Source organism: Castor canadensis, chromosome 7 (genome assembly GCF_047511655.1).
Source record: "Castor canadensis chromosome 7, mCasCan1.hap1v2, whole genome shotgun sequence".
NCBI lineage: Eukaryota > Metazoa > Chordata > Mammalia > Rodentia > Castoridae > Castor > Castor canadensis.
This window is the reverse complement of record NC_133392.1, coordinates 19,862,943-19,882,735: the sequence shown is the minus strand read 5'-3', so window position 1 is coordinate 19,882,735 and position 19,793 is coordinate 19,862,943. Positions and strand designations below refer to the sequence as shown.

Sequence of the window (19,793 nt, the reverse complement as noted above, 5' to 3'; positions counted from 1 at the left end):
AAACTCAGTCTGGAAAGGGAAGAAACCATCTTCCAGGAAATTCAGAAAGTTGCCAGGTCTCAGGCAACACATCCCCAGATGCTTCCTCCGCATCCCCCAGCAAAAGCCCTTCTAGGCCGTTGGGCAGCTTGGCGTGCGCTCTGGCTTCCCAGGCACCAAAAGCAAACTTTGCTCAGTTCCCTGGCTGCGGAGTCAGGATTTAGAGCGTCCGTGAGCCCGACAGCCGGTAAGGAGTCTCGTGCAGCCACTTCCCTGGTCTTTTGCCCTGCTCCTACTAGACTTCTTCTGCTGGACCAGGTGCTTCCTCTCCCCCTTCCCCCACATCCCCCCCTCCCCCCACCGCTCGCCAGGACCTGCGGGGGGTCTCCTCGGCCTTCAAAGGCACATGATGCCCGCGCTACAGCTGGGAGCCCGGGTGCGCCGGTGGCCGGGCGCACATGGGCTGCGGGGCAGATAACAGAGCTTCAGAGGCGGTGATGGTGGGGAGCACGATCTCTCCCCTTCGCGCCCTTTGTGTTTCCACGGAGACTTGGCCCATAAATAACGAGATCTGAACGTTTGCTTGGTTTTGTCTTTGCACTCGCAGGGTCTTGGCAGGGCGGCCCCACTGCTGCTTCTGGAAGGGACCCCTGAAATAAGCAGCGGGAACTGCCAATTTGGAGAACCCTCGGGCCTGGTCATCGGAGACCTGAAGCTCCAAGTCCCTCGGACCTGGGGAGGGAGGATCGGGCTTTTCCCTTGCGGGGTCGGGTCCTTCACACGCAAGTAGCGCTGGCCGGGCTCCAGCCGCTGGGAGATGCCAAGCCCTGTGCACTTCGCACCGGCGATGTGCGCGGACGCCCCGGGTGCGCCCAGTCCGCCGCGTTGGGCAGGAGCGGCGTCAGGCCGCGCGCGCGGTCCCAGGGGACAGTCGGGAGGCCTCGGGGTTCCAGAGAGGAGCGGGAGGGCGGCCGCTGGCCACTGGCTGGCGGGCGTGTCGCTTTCTCACGCGGCGTGCCGCGCTGCGGAGCGCCCGGCTCGGGACCGGAGGGCGCACTGTGGCCGGTGGCGCACGCCGCGCTCCTCTTCAGCTTACTGCGCCTGGAGTCGGCGGGCACAGCTCCGCTGGGCCACCCCAGTCCAGGGTCGCCGAGCGGCCCCCTCCGGCCGGGAGACGCCCCCTGTCCCCCCGCCCCCGCGGGCCAGACTCCACCATCGCGAACCGCAGGAGGCGGAGGAGGCGGCGCAGCCGGGACTGCCTCCTCCCCGCCCCTCGCGTCTCCTCCCCGCGCTACCGAGAAGGACAAGGGGACTAGGCACCGGGACCCCGTCCAGTGAGCACCGGTGCCCCGGGCCCGCCCCTCCCGCGTGCCCTCTCGCCGAGAGCTCGGGCGGGTCTCGCCCCGCATGGTGCTGGCGGCAGCCATGAGTCAGGACGCGGATCCCAGCGGTCCCGAGCAACCCGACAGAGATGCCTGCGTTGTGCCCGGAGCCCAGGCGCCCCCGGCGCCCCAGGGCCCGCGAGGGATGCAGCAGCCGCCGCCACCTCAAGCCGGCCTACCCCAGATCATCCAAAAGTAAGACGACGGAGCGGGGATTAGGGGTGTCGCTTGGGACGCATCCCAGGCACCCCTTTGTGCCTTCATCTCCTGTCCCAACTAAACTTCACTGGGCCCCCTTGCGTTTTGAAGTTTTCTTGCCCTCTCTCTGGGCAGAGTCACTTTGGCTGTTGGCGTGGCTGGGGAGAAGGGACCCAAGTTATTTGAGGGAAATAATCTTGTCATTCCCTATCTGTTCCCTTTCTTTCCTCTTCAGGGAGGTTACTGGATATTTTAAATTAAACTAGCTCAAATCGGGGGGAAAATGGCTCAGAGACCAGTTTTCATCTTTCTGGTCCCCAGAGCCTCTGGAATGTGTGGAGAGTGGAGTGTGAGTGTGTGTGCGCGTGAGGGTGTGTGACATAATCCTATAGACCACGAAAACACCTTTCACTGTGCCTTTGAGTCAGCCAGTGACTTTGGGGTGAAAAGGGAGACCAGAGCTCGTAAACAACACTTTTGGCCTTGCCCTCAAGTGTAGCCACTTTTCAAGCAGGCTCCTGTGAAGAGTTCTCAGCCACTCCACACTTTCCCACTAATGTTACCATCTTGTGACTGTGAACCGTGCGACCTGGGTCGTGAATTTTCATTGTTTGCCCAATGCACGAGTGGGTTGGGGTGGTCAGTAGGTTCCAAGAAGCTCTTTCAGTCTGTTTGGGGGGACATAAAAGTAAAATGGTGATGTTTTGTTTTCTTCAATATTTTGTTTAAGGCCTAGAATTTTTTTTTTTAAGGCTCTTTATTTCCTAAAGGTTTAGGCACCTTGTGACGAAGTCCTCAAAACTGTTTAAGAGGTATAGGATAGTGAATGATGAGTTGTCCCTCGAAATTAACCGGAGCTAGCTAAAATAAAGAGGTTCAGCCAAATCTGTCATCCGGAACAAGGCACAAGTTTTCCAGCTCTGCTGTACTGATGCTGGCAGTTATGTAAACTTGTTAAAATGTAGCAAGAGGAGTAACCAATGAGGGAGAGTAAGTGGACTCAAATAGCAGTTAAATATTTATGGTTTTGAAAACCGAGTTATGTAATAGAGTGAAAATTTAAGTTTTATATCAATGACGCTGGTTTCATATTTCAGAACAAAATGGTTCCCTACTTTTTGGCTGACGGAATGCTAAAGCTTCATTTATTTTTAAAGTTTTTTGCTTTAAAATTTTGACATTTTATATGATTTTCAACTACTTACAGTTTCCAACTATTTAAAATATGAAAATATTTCATATCCTTACTCGTTTCCTGTTTTTGCAAATTATTTCAGCTAATATTGAATATAATTGACAGTTCATCTAACAAATTGCTTAAAATTCTTTGTTAGTTCTTACCATAGATATAAACAAATGGAGAGAAACTATATAAGTCTAAAGTTTATTTAATAAAAAATCCAATTTGACCAATTATTAATTTGGAAATATCTCAAAGCTACTGTCCGGTGTCTTGAAATTTGACCGTGTGCTAGGCTTATCAAAATTACTTTGGTATTATATGCATTTCTCTAAAATTACTTTTGGTATTATGAATTTTTCTATTATTTAGTTTCAAGCAGAAGAAAACTAGGAACTTTATAGTCACAAAAAAAATCATTGTAGATGGACGTTTCACTATGAAATATTCTCAGATAGAAAATGAACCTGTTTTGTGGGATAGGATCAATTCAAATATATTTTAATTACTTCATATAATTAATAATATACTCTATAAATTTTATTCCCCATTTTGAAAACTCCACCCTGGAATATCTTATTTTAAAAAAAATAAGACCTTTTCAAAGATGGCCCCTTCTGCTTGCACTGCAAGATGGGGACCTCAGCCCTCACCTAATGGCTCTGCCTTGTTTTGCATTGGTGAAGCAGTGTCCAGGGAGCAGGTCCAAGGCGGTTGAGTGCGTCCGTGGGATTTGATGCTCAAACTTATGTTGCAGAGTCTTTCTTTACAAGGATGACTTGGGGTTTGAGCTCCCCTCAGTAGCCACTGAAATTCCGCTGGAACCAGGCGCGACACGGCCAGTGCTTTGCAGGTCCATCTTTAATGCGATGAAACTTGAGCGGGTTATTTTGAAACTACGTTTACATAATTTAATCTGAGCAACCATTTTTGTGTAGTTATGAAGTTCTGTTTGCATCAACCATCTTTGAGACAGTGTAGTGGGGAGCCTCTCCACACACTGAATTGTCCATCTTTGGATTTGGGGGCTTTCAGGACCTAAAGCTGTGAGTGAAATTCTCTTCCAGTGAACCACACATTAAATATTATTAGGGAACCTCTAGTCTTTCTAGTTATTTCAGTAAGGTCGTTACGCAATTTGTAAGAAGAGAAGTTTTGATCTCTTTCAAGATGATGGGGCCATCAATCTTCACGTTGTGTAGCCTTTAAGGATTGCAAGAATCTTTTCACTTCTTAAGGTCTATGTTTATGACATTTTTAAAATTAGCAATAGCTTTCATTTTGGGTGAAGTCAATGACTTTTGTAAAAACACAGTAATGATCGTAATGAAAACTGATTCTTGTTCATGGACTTTTATATCTGGTTTTAAGACAATTGCCATATAGTACATTGAAGTAGCTGAACACATGAGGTGTGATTGTGAGTCACGAGAAGAATTTGGGTGTAGTCCCCTCAGTACTTAGAAAGAGTGTATTTAAAGAAAAGATTATCCATAACCTTTCTGCTTCTGTCTGCCCTGACCCCTGACCTGTGACCCCTGACCATATTAGCAGGGATAATCCTTAACTGGAATTTAAAAGCGAAATGATAAGAAAACTAAATATACCTGAGTAGAACAAAAACACTCCATAGAAATCAACTTTAAATAAAATACAATTTTTCTGTAAAGACTGTCAGATTATAGTCATATGACTAATACCTTATAAGATTTTTGTTTTCAGTTTGCCTTCTGTTAGTTGGTCAATGTGGAACTATTACTGAATAATATAAAACATTTTTTTAAAGTTGTTTGGGCAACAAGAAATATAAGCAACATTTTAAGAGAAGATTTGGGATGAGTTTAAGAAATCAGTAATTTGAGGATTTAAAAAAAGGTATGTATATATTTTCCAGGCTAGCAGAAGAAAGAAAATATTGGTGTTTGTTGATGAATGTTTTTATAAGGCTTTATCTCCTCAAATATTCATGCTATTTTCCAAAAAATATGTTTCTATTGTGTGCTTTAAAATCAAACATAACCCTTGCTTTATAAGAAGTTATGTATTAACTTTGATGAACACCAGACATTTAAATTTTTAGATTGCAAGTTCTAAAATTCTTGTCAGAATGAAATGAAGCCGCTCAATTCTGTGTGAAATGTTGATATTCAAACTATACCGCTAATCATACAGTGAAAATTAACGAAACGAACATATACATCTTTTATGAAGCAAATCACATAGATAATTCTCCTGAGTTATTTGATTTGCAACAAGATGTTCCTGATGAATGCATGACATCGGCTGCATATTTAATTTGAGTATAGATGATTTATCTTTTCCAGATCATTTTTATAAACAAATTAAAAAATTACAAAAATAGAAACCGTTTTGGCTTAGCATTTTATAGCCAGTGTCACCAGCGTGTAAACTTTGGTTTATGAAGACATAAACCCAGCTTCGACTTCTAGTTTCTTGTCTTCTGCATAGCATCAGCCTGCCGGCTCTCTGTAGAGCTAAATAGTCCCCTGGTTCAGAATGGAATTATCTGATTGCAGATAATCTTCCAGACTTTCTGCATTTGCAGGCACCTCCAGGTCACTGTTAGGAGCGATATGCAGGCAGGTTCTAGGTGAGGTCCACTGACTTTGGACATTTATATCCAGAATCAGAAGAAAAGAAGAATTTGCTAAAAAGGGACATTACCTCACAGTCATATTTGGTCTTTTTTTGAATTGCTAACATCTGTGCTAGTTTCTAACATCAGTTTGAACCCATTTTTTAAGGGAAACAGGAATACACTTGTAGAAGGAGTTTTGGAAGTTTTAAATACCATCTTAAACTGTACATGGGGAAAACATATGAGAGGATTGAGTGGTTACCCAAACAGAGGAGGAGAAAGGGCGGGCTTTTTTCTCAGTGTTCTAGAGACTTCTCTAGAAAGTCTCTTCAAAGACATTTCTTTCAGAAGGATATCTGCTGGAGAGCTCGCTGCAGTGGTATTTTTAGATAGTGTGTATAGCCATCCAGTTAGGAGTTTTTCTCAAATTGTCCAAGAGATCAGTATTATGAAATGAAGTACAGTGTTTCCATTAGTCACAGTAAATGACTCTCCACAGAGCTGTTCTGATGCCAGTGCATAGAGGGGAAAAAAGAAGAAAAATTTGATCACCCTTTTTAATCTTCTATCCACTTCTTTTTTTGCTACCTACTTAGCAGTTTACCAAATTAATAATTTAAAAAGCCTAAAGCTGCCTATTGGAATGTGAACTTGGGTCTGTTAAGATCTCTTTGCCTGTCCTAATAGTCACCAGGGAGGAAAACCCTAATAGGATTGAACTCTCGGTGAAATGATTCCGTATTTTTCAGTGTCTCTTGCTCCCCTGATACATTTTTCTTGTGACTGCACATTCTTGATTCCAGTTTAAACTGTCTTTCTTCCCTGCCCACACAATCAATCCTGTAGTAAATAATCTGATATAGTTCAGTTCACAGCTTTGGTAAACAAAAATGTACAAAATGTTGGGAGCTAGGGTATAACCAAGAGATAGAAATTAAAATGGACTGAACCAAACGTGGTAATTAAGAATGGAAGAAGCGTGGGACGGAGGGGTTGAAAGTCCAAAGAGGAATTGGGAGGCCAGATCTCCTTTTCCCTGCTTCATCAAACCTTGTTCCCTGCCAGACAAAAGCTTGAAGGAGTCTCCCATACCACAAAATGCCTCTTATTCAGATTTTTATTTCCTGCCATAGAATGAACTGGTTTGGGATGATGTAATTGACGTTATTTTGTGTCTTTTATCAGGGAAAGTCGCTGTGGATCCACAGCGGGTTTAAGGGACTAGTAGATGTGTTTAGAACAGTGTTGAAAAGTTTTGCAGAAAGTAAAGTGATCTGTTTTCCAGGATTAGAGCAGAGATGGTAGTTAGTGGTTTGTAGGAAAGAGCACACAGCATTTCCTTCTCTGATTAATGAACCTGGCTGATCTTGGTAGTGTACGTGTTATTCTGTATGCCTCGTGTTACTGTTTGCCCTGGTGAGCAGGCAGGAGCACCCCGATTCTAACTAGAAGGCATATTTTTGAATCAGGGATGTGAGTTTGGTTTCCAGTACCACCAGTGAGCTGATAGTTGAGAAGCTCAGAGGGTGGTCACTGTTTAAATTTCACCCAACTGAGGAGCTAATGAGGTTTCAGTCTTCCACACAGACAGTTTGGGGACAAGTCATCACTGCCAGCTGTGTGAGGAAGTGGTGGAAGGGAAAAACCTTGTCCACCAAACTTTTTGGTATGTTTCGGATATTTTGCAAATATCCATTTAACACGAAAAAGTCTTTGCCATGGGGAAGCTCCAGTAAAGTTGACTGACCTTCCTCTTTCCTCCAGCTTCTGCTGGGTTTTATAAGATAAGTTCCCTGATGGTTTACAAGGCAACTTTTCCAACTTGCTGACAGCAGATCTGTAGGGGAGACGGCCTGTATTGAAGCTAATGTACCTCACAGGAAAAAAAGCAGCACGGCCACTTGCACCAGGACATGTTGATAACCTGTAGCTCAGCTTGCAAGATAAATCTTCCCACGTGTTAAGAAACAAAAGTCTGGGTACATGCATGTGTTTGGAGGGTTGGTTATCACCCCATGAGGATAGTTTTCCCTTCTTTAATGTGGTTTTGCTTTAAGGATACACCAGGACCATTTGCTTCTGTCTTTTCTTTGCACCTGGCTTCACTCCATCACACTAACAACCATCAGCTCTCGGTCGCCACTTTCTGCTGTGACCTAAACCTGGAACGCTCTACTCAAGGCTGTCTATCTAGCATCTTCAGTACTTCTCAGTTTTGTAGCTTATTTGTGGACTCTTTCTCACTCTCATACACACACACACACACACACACACACACACACACACACTCTCACATACAGTTTTGGGGTTTGAACTCAGGGCCTCACCCTTGCTAGGCAGGCGGTCTACACTTGAGCCTTTCTACCTGCCAGCCACTTTTTGTTGGGTATTTTTGAGATAGGGTCTGCAAACGATTTGCCCAGGCTGGCTTCTAATGGCAGTCCTCCTGCTTTCTTCCTCCTGAGTAGCTAAGATTATAGGCATGAGCCACTGGTGCCTGGCTCAGATATAGTTTTGAGTTTTGTTAGACCTACCCTTAAACCTGACCTACAGTGTCAGGAGTAGAGAAGGTAATATACATATACATATGAATATATATGTTTATATATATATATATAAAACATTTAAAAACTTCCTCCTTTTCACTGTCATTGGCATATATATACATATATATATGTACATATATATAAAACACATGCAGTCATTTCAGTAAGTCTCTTATTTTGAGTTCATTATTAAGCAGAAAGCTTTAGGGTCTGTCTGATGACATTAAGAGTAAAATGAGTAGCTTTGCTCTAAGTTAATTATAGGGTTTCAGAGAGGAAAAAATTCCTGGACTGGGAGGGGGTGACCCAGACAAGGCAATTAATCTTCCTAAGCCAGGCTCTCCAAGGATTGGAAACCATTGCTGGGGATCCTTCTGAGGAGGAAGGAAATGAGGAGAGTCTCCAGGGATTTTGCTGGGTGACTGTCAGTGTAGAATGCCTCCCATCGGATGAACACTGTGACCACATCGGTTAAATCTCAGCTGTAGGATGAGGCAAATATTTGTGAGATTGATAACTTGTGAAAATAGCCCCCACAAAAGAGAAAGAAAGCCTTTCTCCAGCTTTTGCAAAAAATATTTGGCTCAGAGACATGATTTAAAGTCAGGCGCATAAATGCTAATGTCAGTGAAAAAGAGAAAGTTTAAAATGCTTTGCTAATCTCTAAAATTTGGAGATAATGGTTTTAGGATGTTAAATTCTTGAGTTTGCCCCCAAAAATGTTCCATTTGGTAGATTAATCCAATAATTTTCATGTGTCTAAATTAGATGTATTATAGGCAGGCAGGAAGGAATGTGTTTAGTGACCTTATTGAGTTTGGCAGAAATTGTTGAATGTAGACCTGAAAATGTCTGATAGAGCACGGCAGAACCCTGACCCCATAAACCATGCGGGGCAGACAATGGACCGTGTGGGCTGTGGATCCCATCTGGAGCTGAGTCCCCAAAATTCTTTTCAACTTGCAGGAATCGTGGTTGTCCCAATGTTGGGCCTCAGGTTTCCTTGTGGCCTCACTGCATCCAAGGATCAAAGGAATATTTCCAGAGACTCTGAAGGACATGGACACCTTGGCCAGAACTGCCTGAATTAGTGGGGATGTGGGGAAGCTATTTGATATCTGAGAAGATAGTTTTTAAACTTTGCATAAAAAGGGAATAGAGTTGGTGATTGAATCTTGATTTATATGCACTTTAATGTACATAAATGAGGATGAATGAAAGGATATTTATTGCAAAACTGTCTGCAGAGAAAAAATTAGAAACCACCTAATATTTGGGAAAATAAATCGTGTCTGCATAATATCATGTAGCATTCAGCCATTTTCATAAATTTCAGCCATTTTCACTCAGCTGTTTTCATAAATTTCTTTACGTGAAATGAGGATCACATAATAACGTTAACTAAAAAAAAAATAGTAAAAGGACTTCTTGTTTGCTGTTAAAAAAAAAAAAAGTGCATGAAGCCAGGTGCCGGTGACTCACACCTGTAATCCTAATCCTAGCTACTTGGGAGGCAGAGATCAGGAGGATCGCTGTTTGAGGCCAGTCTGGGCAAATAATTCACAAGACCCTATCTTGGAAATACCCAACACAACATAAAAGGTCTGGCAGAGTGGCTCAAGTAGTAGAACACCTGCCTAGCAAGCATGAGGCCCCAGTACTGTCCGAAGGAAAAAGGAAAAGAAGGCATGAGCCAGTTGCCGGTGGCTCATGTCTGTAATCCTAACTTGGGAGACTATGAGATTGGGAGGATTGGGGTTCTAGGTCAGCCTAGGCAAAGAGTTCAAGATATCCCTTCTCCAAAATAACCAGACCAAAATGGCCTCTAGGTGTTACTCAAGTGATGGAAAGCCTGCTTTGCAAGTGGGAAGCCCTGAGTTCAAACCCCAGTCCCACCAAAAAAATAAAAAATGAAAAAAAATTGTGTCTGAGTATGTGCGTTGGTTCCCACGCCCTGGAAAGACATCTAAGGACACATAAAACTCTGGGTGGTGCAATTGCAGTGGTTTGTCTTTTTATCTTTCATTCCTTTCTGTTTTTTTAGTGAGTATACATTTGTGGCAATCAGAGAATAGAGTAAAACTATTTCCATTTTTTAATAAAGGAGCAGGCATTTCACAGTGTCATTTCCCCGTCTTTCACTGTGCTGCCCTTTAGTGCCCTGGAGGGACCTGTGACCTGTGTTAGCTGCCCTCCTGGTTTTCTAGGGCAGGTAATGAATGACAGAGAATTGGATAAGGTCACACAGTGAGGGAGCGGTCAGGCCCCAATTTTTCATCTGTCGTGTTTTCTGCTAGAGGACCGTTCTGTCTATCTGGGAATGGAGAGAGAGATGAAAGCCATTTATAAATTTATCATTTACCCACGGACTGCTCTGCTCACATCCATACATGATGGAGAAAAGAACCCTTGGGGGTGATGTCTCCTCCACTTCATGGATTGGCAGGCAGTGGGGTCTCCCCAGGGCACCCTGAGCTCTGCTTTCCTGTCAGACAGAAACCTGGCATCCTTTGCTCCTCTTGGTTCAACGTTACTTTATTCCAGGTCCTTGGTAGGCAAAAAATGGAACTTACTTTCCTACCAAAAAATCTCTTCCTGACACCCTTCAAGCAGGGCAGAAAGCTGAACCTTTTGAGGTATAAAAGCATAGCTAATGTTTTTATCGAAAGGGAACAGACACACTTTACTTCTCACTCCAAGTCTGAAGCGCCTCTTATTATTTCTGCTTCAAATTTGTTTCAACCGAGATATGATTTTGACTTTATTTTTCTTTTGGGGGACTACATTTGTGTTCTTGCTTGCTTCTGTGTTCTCTCATCTCTTTGTCTTTGAACTATTTGAAAATAACCTGTGTAACCATTGTTGTATAAGGCTAAGGAAATTAGTCCTATTTAAATAATTTTTGCTTTTGTCATCAAACTGCCTCATTTTCCTGGTTTTTCAAGCCTCTTGGTTGAGTTCACAAGCATATTTGTTTATGATGTCTTTCAGTCGAGTAAGTGACCTCTTTCCGTTCGTGATCCAAGAGTCGGTGATAGTTGTCTTGTAGAATGAACCATGACCTGGACGCCTGTCGTGTCTTCTTGACCAAGCTCAGGCTGAGCATTTTGGCAAAGACATGCCATGGATGATGGTGTCCGACCAAGTTTGATCACTTGTTTACCATGGTGACCGCCACGTCGCTTCATGACAAAGGGACATTTTTCTCTTTGTGGTCAATTAGTGGTCTGTGAGGCTCTCTGAATATCCTGTTTTCCAAAAAAGTTTCATCTCATGGTTTTATCTTTTAATTTGATCAAAGTAAAAAAAATACACTTCAGTGAAAGAATGGCACGAGAAGAGTACAGGCACTGGATGGGTGGGTTTGGACACCGAGTTTCAGTCAAGCAGCCTTGAGGGTATGTTTTCACACGACCAGCCTGGAGATATTACTGGGAGCCTCTGGATCTACTAGTCCCGTGCTAAGACTTGACTGGTAGTCAGTTCCTTCCCACTGATCCTTGCGGGGTGACCATAAATCCCTTTTAATGCTAAGGGCAGTCAGTGAATACTAAAGTGAGACCAGGCCATGGGATTTTTAGGCCTCTTGAGGCTGTGTTGGCTCTTTGCAGAAGCCTTTGCCTCCCTTTCCAAAAATCACTCTTATGAAGCAGACTTTAAAAACCACCAATGACTGGTCTGCAGCCTAAACTGGTGAGTCTGGGAGGGGTTGGTGACTGCCACTTTGTTCAAGCTTTTCAGGTTTTAAGTTACACAACTATTTTTGCCTGTTTCATTTGGTACTCTTAATTTTCATACTCAAAATCTTTAGAGGTGGGGAAGGCAGTGTGGAGTAATGAAAAGAAGCAGGAGCAGGCATGCTCTATGTTTGAGACTGAGCTTTGTGGCCACTACCTCCAGCCCTCAGTGTTCTCTCTATAAAGGGGAACAGCAGTGAAGTGGAAAACCGACCTTTGCTGAGTGCTTCCTGTGTGCCAGCACCTGTTTTTAGCACTCTGTGTGTTTTTAACCCATTAAATGATTTGATCCAACAAGAATCTTGTGAAGTCAATGCTTGTGGTCTCCCATTTTACAGATGAAAAAACCAAGTCACAACCTTACATACTCAGGAAAACTAAGGAAACAGTATTTATGAAATAACTGGCAGGGCAGGGCTGGGAATGGAGAATGTAAATTCAAGTGATTCTGTCATCTCCATGTAAGTATCTAGTCTTAAAATTTGTAGGCTTTCTATAGAGAAAATATAGAGAAAAATGACAGAAATAAATTTGAAAGTAGGTCAAATTTAATTTGAGACAAGCTAAGCAATGCAGATAAGAGCATTATTTTTTTCTGTTTCTTTTTTCTTTTTGTAGCTTTAAGTGTGCCTTTTGGGTTAATGTAAAATTCATATCCTAATTTAAATTCCATGAGCAAATCCTGCTCTGGATTGGGCTCCTGTCTTCCTCTGCTTGTTATGCATGGTAGGAAGACGTTAACCTGATGCTCACAGAGAATATATAAACACTTGTAATCCTCTCAGCATGTGCTAAAATAATAACAGATATGATAGTTTGATTTGCAAAGCAGGCATCTGCCAGCTTCTACCAGACCAATTTTGAACCAATTCAGAAAACCAGGATTCAGCAATGATTCAAGTGTCTCGGGCACCTATTAATAGAAAAGGAATTCCTGGCTTGAAACCTGGCCACATGGAGCCTCTGCCAGCCAGGCTTCTGGAACTGTCTCTACAGACACCGTTACAGGTGTTCTTTTGCTGTAAGAAACCACTGTAAATAAAGACCAGACTGAACAGAATCGGTAAATCAGGAAAGGGTTCTTTGCTTTTGACCTTGCAGAAGGGTTTCCAGGAAAGAGTCTTGAAATGGTGAATTGTGCAGTGAATTTCAATAGCAGTTCAATAATTCTGTGATTCAGAAATGTAACGATGATTTATGAAACTTTTTTTCTGTCTTTTTCTAATTTTCCATTGATATCCATCAAATCCTCAAACAATTGAGATAATAGTAAATTTTTTTTCTACCCTCAAAAGTTTCTTTATGGCTGGGCCTGGTGACTCACACCTGTAATCTAGGTACTTGGGAGGTGGAGATCTGGAGGGTCATGGTTCAAGGCCAGATCAGGCAAAAAAGTTGGCAAGACTCCATCTCAACCAATAAAAAACTGAGTGTGGTGGTGCACGCCTGTCATCCCAGCTATGCAGGGAAGTACAAATAGGGGGATCATGGTTCAGGCTGGCCCAGGCATAAAATGAGACCTTATCTCAAAAATAACCAATGCAAAAAGGGCTGGTGGAGCGGCTCAAGTGGCAGAGCACCTGCCTAGCAAATGTGAGGTCCTGAGTTCAAACCCCAGTGTCATCAAAAAGTTTCTTTGTGGTTTTTATAATTTGTCCTTTCTTTTCCCCTTAACTCCATCCACCTCAGGTAACTGCTGATTTGCTTTCTATGGTTATAGATTAGTTTGTGTTTTCTAGAATTTTATGCAAATGGAATTAAACTATGTTCTCTTTTGTGGAGGTGAACGACTCCATTCAAAATTTTCATTGGAAATGACATTTTAAAAATTTGTGATAAAATACACACAATGTGTCTGTATTTTCTTTTGCTGTAATGAAAAGCTGGAGGCGAGGTGCTTTATAAAGAAAGCAGCTTATTTAGTTCATAGTTGGAGAGGCTGAAATTCCAAGATCTGGCCATGTCATAAGTTTGGGTTCTGGTGGAGAAGTGGGAAGGGAAACAGCCATGTGGGGAAGATGCAAATGTGAGGGGGCCTCAATTTACAACTTGTTCTTGGGGTTCAAGGAGAACTCTATCTTAAAGACTCTGACACAATCTAGAATGAACTACTCGGACACTGAGGCAAGTGAGCTGAGCCACCAGTCAGGGCCGTCACTCATCAAGTGACCACAGCCGACCACCATCCCCATGGACCTTTTATTTGTAAGCAGTGTGCAAAACCTTAGCAAGTTACGTTAGGTTGATGAGGAAGGGTACGAAGTTTCCAGGATTTCACTTCTTCATCTTGTTAGCTTCTTGCTTACTTGCAAACTTCTTGGAGCATAAGCGCAGGAACCCTTAAGGTCTGTTGTCTATTCTGATTGTCCCTTGGCTCATTAATGCTCTGTTTGCAGAGTCTGTTTGCGGGGGTCCACTGTTTTCAGTGAGTAGGACATGATGGAGTGCATTTTTCCACCTTGAATAGCAAGCCCTTTGAGCCAAATGTTTCCTGCACTCTACTGATCCCTTCTGAGGGTGCACCCCCAGTGATCTAAATACCTTCCACTAAGCCCCACCGGCTCCACCACCACAACTGCCACCACACTTGCCACCGTGAGGGCCCAGCTTTGAGCTCAGGAATCCTTGAGAGATTATCCACATTCAAACAACAGGAGTAACATTTGCCCTTTATGTTAGAGAATAGAATTCAGTGATTTCCAAGCACATTTACAATATTGTACAACCATCACCGAGGTCTATTTCCAAAATATTCATATCACCCAAAAAGGAAACCCACACTCGCTAAGCAGCTACTTCCCATTCCCTCTTTCTGCCTGCCCCTGAAAGCCTCTACCTTACTCTTCGTCTCTGTGGATTTGCTTGTTTTGGATATTTCATATACATGGAATCTGATAACATGACTTCTTTCCCACAGGTTAGGGAATTCAAGGTTCAGCCGTATTGTATAATGTGTGAATTTTTCATTCCTTTTTATTGCTGAATAGCATTCCATTGTATGGATGGATGACCTTTCACTTATCCATTCATCCATTGATGATGTTTGGGTTGTTTCACGTTTAGCTGTTGTGAATAGTACTGCTATAAACATTCACGTACAAGTTTTTATTTCAACATCTATTTTCAGTTCTTTTGGGTATGTATATTGTAGTGGAATTGATGGGTGATATGATAATTCTATGTTTAATTTATTGAGGCTCCTCCTGCCTGCTTTCTGAAGTGTGATCCCATTTCACCCTCCCTCTGGCAATGAATGAGGAGTCTAACATTCCGCATCCTCACCAACACTTACTGGTTTTCTTCATTATTATTATTATTTTGGCTTTTGAATCAGGGTCTCACTGTATAGCCCAGGCTGGCCTTGAAGTCAATATGTAGTCCAGGCTGGCCTCAAACTCTCAATCCTCCTGCTTCACTGTAGGCAGTATGAAGTTGTGTTGTGCTGTGGTTTTGATTTATTTTTCACCAGTGACTTAACGGCATCAGACTTCTTTTTATGTGCTTTTTGTCATTTGTATATCTTCCTTAAAGAAGTCTGCTTGTCTATCATCCTTTGTGTTTTTGTAGCACTGGGGATTGAACACTGTTGAACAAGTGCTCTACCACTGAGCCATACCCCAGCCCTCTGTAGTCTGTTTTAAAATCAAGTTGTTTATACTTTTTTTGTGAAATTATAAGAGTTCTTTATAAATTCTGGATACTAGACCCTTATCAGATGTATGATTTACAAATATTTTCTCCTATTCTATGATTTTTGTTTTAGTGGAATGATTTTGAGGTTCTTCTGGACCTTCTCATTGCTGAGTAGTATTCTGTTTTATGAATGTACCACAGGTTGTTCATTCATTCATCTGTAGATGCACATTTAGGTTGCTTTTAGTTTGGGGCTGTTGCAAAGAAATGTTCATACCATTTATTTGTAAGTCTTTATCTTGATGTGTCTTTCAGTTCATCTTGGATAAATATCTAGACCAATTATAATTTAACCTTTTAGGAGCACAAATTCTGTACCTAAGAATTAGTTTTTGGGTGAAACCTCTTTGAATTTTTATTACTGTGTCTTTGGATGGAATCTGAATGTGACCCTTTAAGGCATTCAGAGAACATAGTTTTGGGCCAGGCATGGCAGCTTATGACTGTAATCCCAGCTACTGTGGAGGTAAAGATTGGGAGGATCATGGTTATTGTCAGCCTTAAAAAAAAAGTAGTGAGCCCCTATTTTAGCAATAAGCCAGGTGTGGTGCAAACTACTGTAAATCCCAACTATGTAGGAGACATTGGTAGGAGGATCATGGTCCAAGTCTGGCCCCAGGTAAAAAGTTGAGAACCTACTCAAAAAATAATGAAAGTCCAAAAGGACTGGGGGCATGGCTCAAGTGGTAGAGCGCCTGCCTAGTAAGCACAAGATCCTGAGTTCAAACCCCAACTATCCAGAAGAAAAAGAAAGGAGCATACTTTCTCGTCTTGGTTTTCAGAGTCAATCACTTATTAGCTGAGGTTTTTTTCCTTCTGTTGATCTATTCCTTCAATAGATTTTGAAGTATTCCTTTAATAGATTTTTATTTGAAGTATCACTAGGCACGTTGGGACACAAGAGGGAATAAGATAATAAAACCACAAACCTGGATGAGACCTTGGAGGTCATCTAATTCAGCTCTCTGGTTTTCTAGAAAAGAAGTCAGGTCTGGAATGAGACTGGACAGTACACAGACCATCAAATCTTGGAGCTGTTGTGCAGAGCAGGGCAAGGCCTGTGCCTGTGTGGGTAACCTGAAGTCCCCTAGCCGTGTGGCCTCAGCAGAGGCCACGGTGCTGGGGGCAGTGAGCAGCACTTCGTTTCCTCCTGGGTTATCCCTTTTAATCCTCCAACAACCCTGTGAAGTAGGTAGGGATTAGTGGCTCAGGGTCCCCTCGCCAATGATCGGAAAGTCCAGGCTCTGAGCCAGGCCTTCAGACTGTTCCAACTTGTCCTCCTCCCTTTCTTTTGAACCCCTCTGCCCTTTCCACAGCCCTGAGTTCAGGCCTCCCAGCTTCTCCCCTTGCCTCCAGCCAGGTCTGGGCTCTGACATTTCTTTTCTCTACACCAGGACAGTGTCATCTGCTCGCTTAAAGCCCCATCGGTGGCGTCTGCTTGCCCCTGGGTCAAGATGCAGGCTGCCTGGAGGCCCTTCCAGACCCAGGTCCCCTCCCACTTAGCTTGCCAGTCCCTGGCCTGCTGTCCTGCCTTGGCTGTCCTCCTGCTTCCCTCTGCCAGCCTGCACCATTCCCCACTCCTTGACTAGAACATTCTTCTTCATCCTCCTGGATTCTGCTTAAACCTCACCTCTTCCAGGGTATTCCCTGATCCTAAGCAGGGTTCTCTGTGCCCCCCCATTGTAGCATTTGCCCTCTCAAGCCAGCCTGCACTATCCTTGTAGGCAGGGCTGTGCCATGCTTCTTGGTATCCTAGGCACTTCCTGGGGTCTCTGTCCTTGAGGCATAAGTGCAACCTGACTCTGACCCACCTGACTCAGGGATGAGAAAAACTACTCAGGTGCTCTCCTGGTGAGAACTGAGGAACACCGAGCTTGGTTTTCTCCAACTTGTGCTTCACCCTGACTGATAAGAAGAGGAAGCAGATGGGGAGACCCTGAGCTCTGGTCTGCAAGCTGCTGTGTGCCAAAGGGGGACACTTAGCTTCGGAGACTCCACACGGTTAACAGGGGGCCTAGGGTGCAGGCTTGTTCTGCGTCATTGTGATGGCATGTGACTATGTACTGTTGAAATGAAGTACTGAATGGTAAGATCAAAGTCATTTAATACCCTACAAGGACTTTTTGTTTCAGGAATTCACTTGCAATTAAGCTTATAAATGGTACTAATTATGAGAATACCAAGATGGATGCTACTTACTTGATGATAACAAAAGTTGCTCTACTGGTTTGTGGTTCAGGAGAATGTAAGAAGTTGAGCTACTGGGATTCAGAGTAAGCGTGGTTTACTGGCCACAGATTGGAGTTCATTGATTGAACAATCCAAGTGGTAGATTACTTGCTAGGATTAGGATGGAAAATAAAGGTGCTGGACCACCTCCTGCTTTAGGAGAGCTGGATCATAAGACTACAGGTGAACACGCAGGGTCATTCTGGTTTGAGATGAGGTGGGATAGTAAGGGTCTTCTGGTACATAATTGTTTGGGTCTCCTAAAGGTCAGGGGAAAGAGTAGAGTAAGTGGAAGTAATACTAGAAAAAGAAGCCCTAGTGTCTTTAATTGCTTGATAAAGGTGAGATGGAAGCTGGGCCCCAGTGGCTCACACCTGTAATCCTAGCTACTCAGGAGACAGAGACCAGGAGGTTGAAGGCAACCCTGGGCGAATAGTTCTGTGAGACCCTGTCTTGAAAATACCCTTCACAAAAAAAGGGCTGGTGGAGTGACTCAAGGTGAAGGCCCTGAGTCCAAGCACCAGTACTGGAAAAAAAAAAAAAAGTGAAATGGGATTTTGTCTGAACCAAAAGAGACTCTTTGATGTTTAGATCCTGTTTCATGGAGAGATAGAGGATCAGTCACATCCAGGGCTGAAATAACGGCACGATAAAGTGGGAAGCGAAAGATCCATCCTGTGAGGGTCGCTTTGTCAACTGAAACACCTGGCACATTTGTTCTGCTGGATTAGTGCCATGGTGTGACCTGTCTTCGTTTTACTCAGTCATGCCCAGCCAGGGTTTGATTTTGTATAGGCAATTTCCAGGCTATGTGTCTTCTGGAAAACTTAATCCAACTAGGAGAAATGTTCGTTCTGACCACTGGGACCCTCCTTAGACTTCATGGCATCAAAGCTTTCAGTGACAAATTCTGGGTCACAAAAACAGATTTTTAAGCCCTAAGCTAACACTCTGCTTATTTTAAGCGGTTTCTGAAATGCCACAAGTCAACTGCAACACTGAGACTCTTCTCTCTCATTACCTTGACGATTGTGAGAATAACAGGTTTTTGGTTTGTTTGTTTTGGCTGGACTGGGGTTTGAACTCAGGGCCTGGAGCTTGCTAGACAGGTGTTCTATTACTTGAGCCACACCTCCATCCAGCCCTTTTTGCTTTTAGTCATTTTTAAGATAGGGTCTCACTTTTTCTCCAGGTCTGGCCTCTTGTATAGCTGGAGGTATGTGCCACTATGCCTGGCTTGTTGGTTGAGATGGGGTCTTGCTAACTCTTTTCTCAGGTTGACCTCAAACTGTGATCTTCCTTATCTCTGCCTCTTGAGGAGCTGGGATTACAGGCATGAGCCATTGGGCCTAATAGTTGCAGGTTTACTATGGCAATGATAATGACAGTTGACTTGTGGAAGTTTAAAAAAAGGAGTTCCCTGAAAAATAAGCTATTGTCAAAGGGACCCACTGGGAACACCCTCTTTGAATTGCATCTTGAGTTCATCACTTCTTGGTCGTGCTTCCTTGCCTTGTGTTCTGTTTTTTCCATTTGTCATTTTCCAACAGACGGATAATTTACTTATTTGTTTTGCTTTTATTGTCTTTACTTCTCCTTTCATCCTGGCCTCCCCCTCATAAGTGCTACAGAAGCAGGGGACTTTTATTCAGGCGTCTGTCCCCCAACACCCCAGAACAGTTCTTGGCACCTAGAGGGTGCTCGGTGAGTATTTGTTGAATTACTAACTGAACTACTGACTGTAGTGACTGTCAAATGATGGCATTTGTTCCTTGCAAGCCCACCTAAGATGTGAACCATGTGGGCATGTGGGCTCTAGGATCTGAGCTTTGGATTCAGGGAACTGCAGATGTACCATGCGTGAGGATCTTGGCCTCTGCTGCTGTGTGATTCAGGGAAACAGAACTCACCCAGGGCATCAGTAACTCGGTGCTCTTATTGCAGCCTGGCTGTGGAAGTTGCCAGTCTAGTGGAACTGTCTTTGATTGAGATCTGAGTTGTGTATGAAGGGATCTCAATGGCAGATGTAGAACAACAGGCTTGGGCTCAGTCCCTTGAAACAAAGGCCGAAAGAGACTAGAACAATTGCATGTCCAGCAAGGATGAAAGTCTAGGTCGTGTGCGATCTCAGATGCCGGGAGGAGCTGTGGGGAGAGGGAAACTCAGGGAAGATGATCTTCGGTGTGTGGCGTGGAGAGTAGCCAGCACTTGGCTGTCCTGCCCTCAAATTCCAAATCCAATCTGTGTTTT

At 43.6% G+C, this 19,793-nt stretch overlaps 1 protein-coding gene across 2 annotated transcripts in view; it reads left to right on the top strand.

Annotated features, from left to right (window-relative positions):
• The first annotated feature begins 1,085 nt into the window (after positions 1-1,085).
• Positions 1,086-19,793, top strand: part of Rbm20 (RNA binding motif protein 20) — a 181,210-nt gene continuing 162,502 nt past the window's right edge. The window contains exon 1 of one of the 2 annotated variants that reach the window (XM_020171549.2): positions 1,086-1,556. In XM_020171549.2, the coding sequence (XP_020027138.1) occupies positions 1,387-1,556 (170 nt within the window). In that variant the 5' untranslated portion in view covers positions 1,086-1,386. The other variant, XM_074078332.1, reaches the window with a different exon arrangement.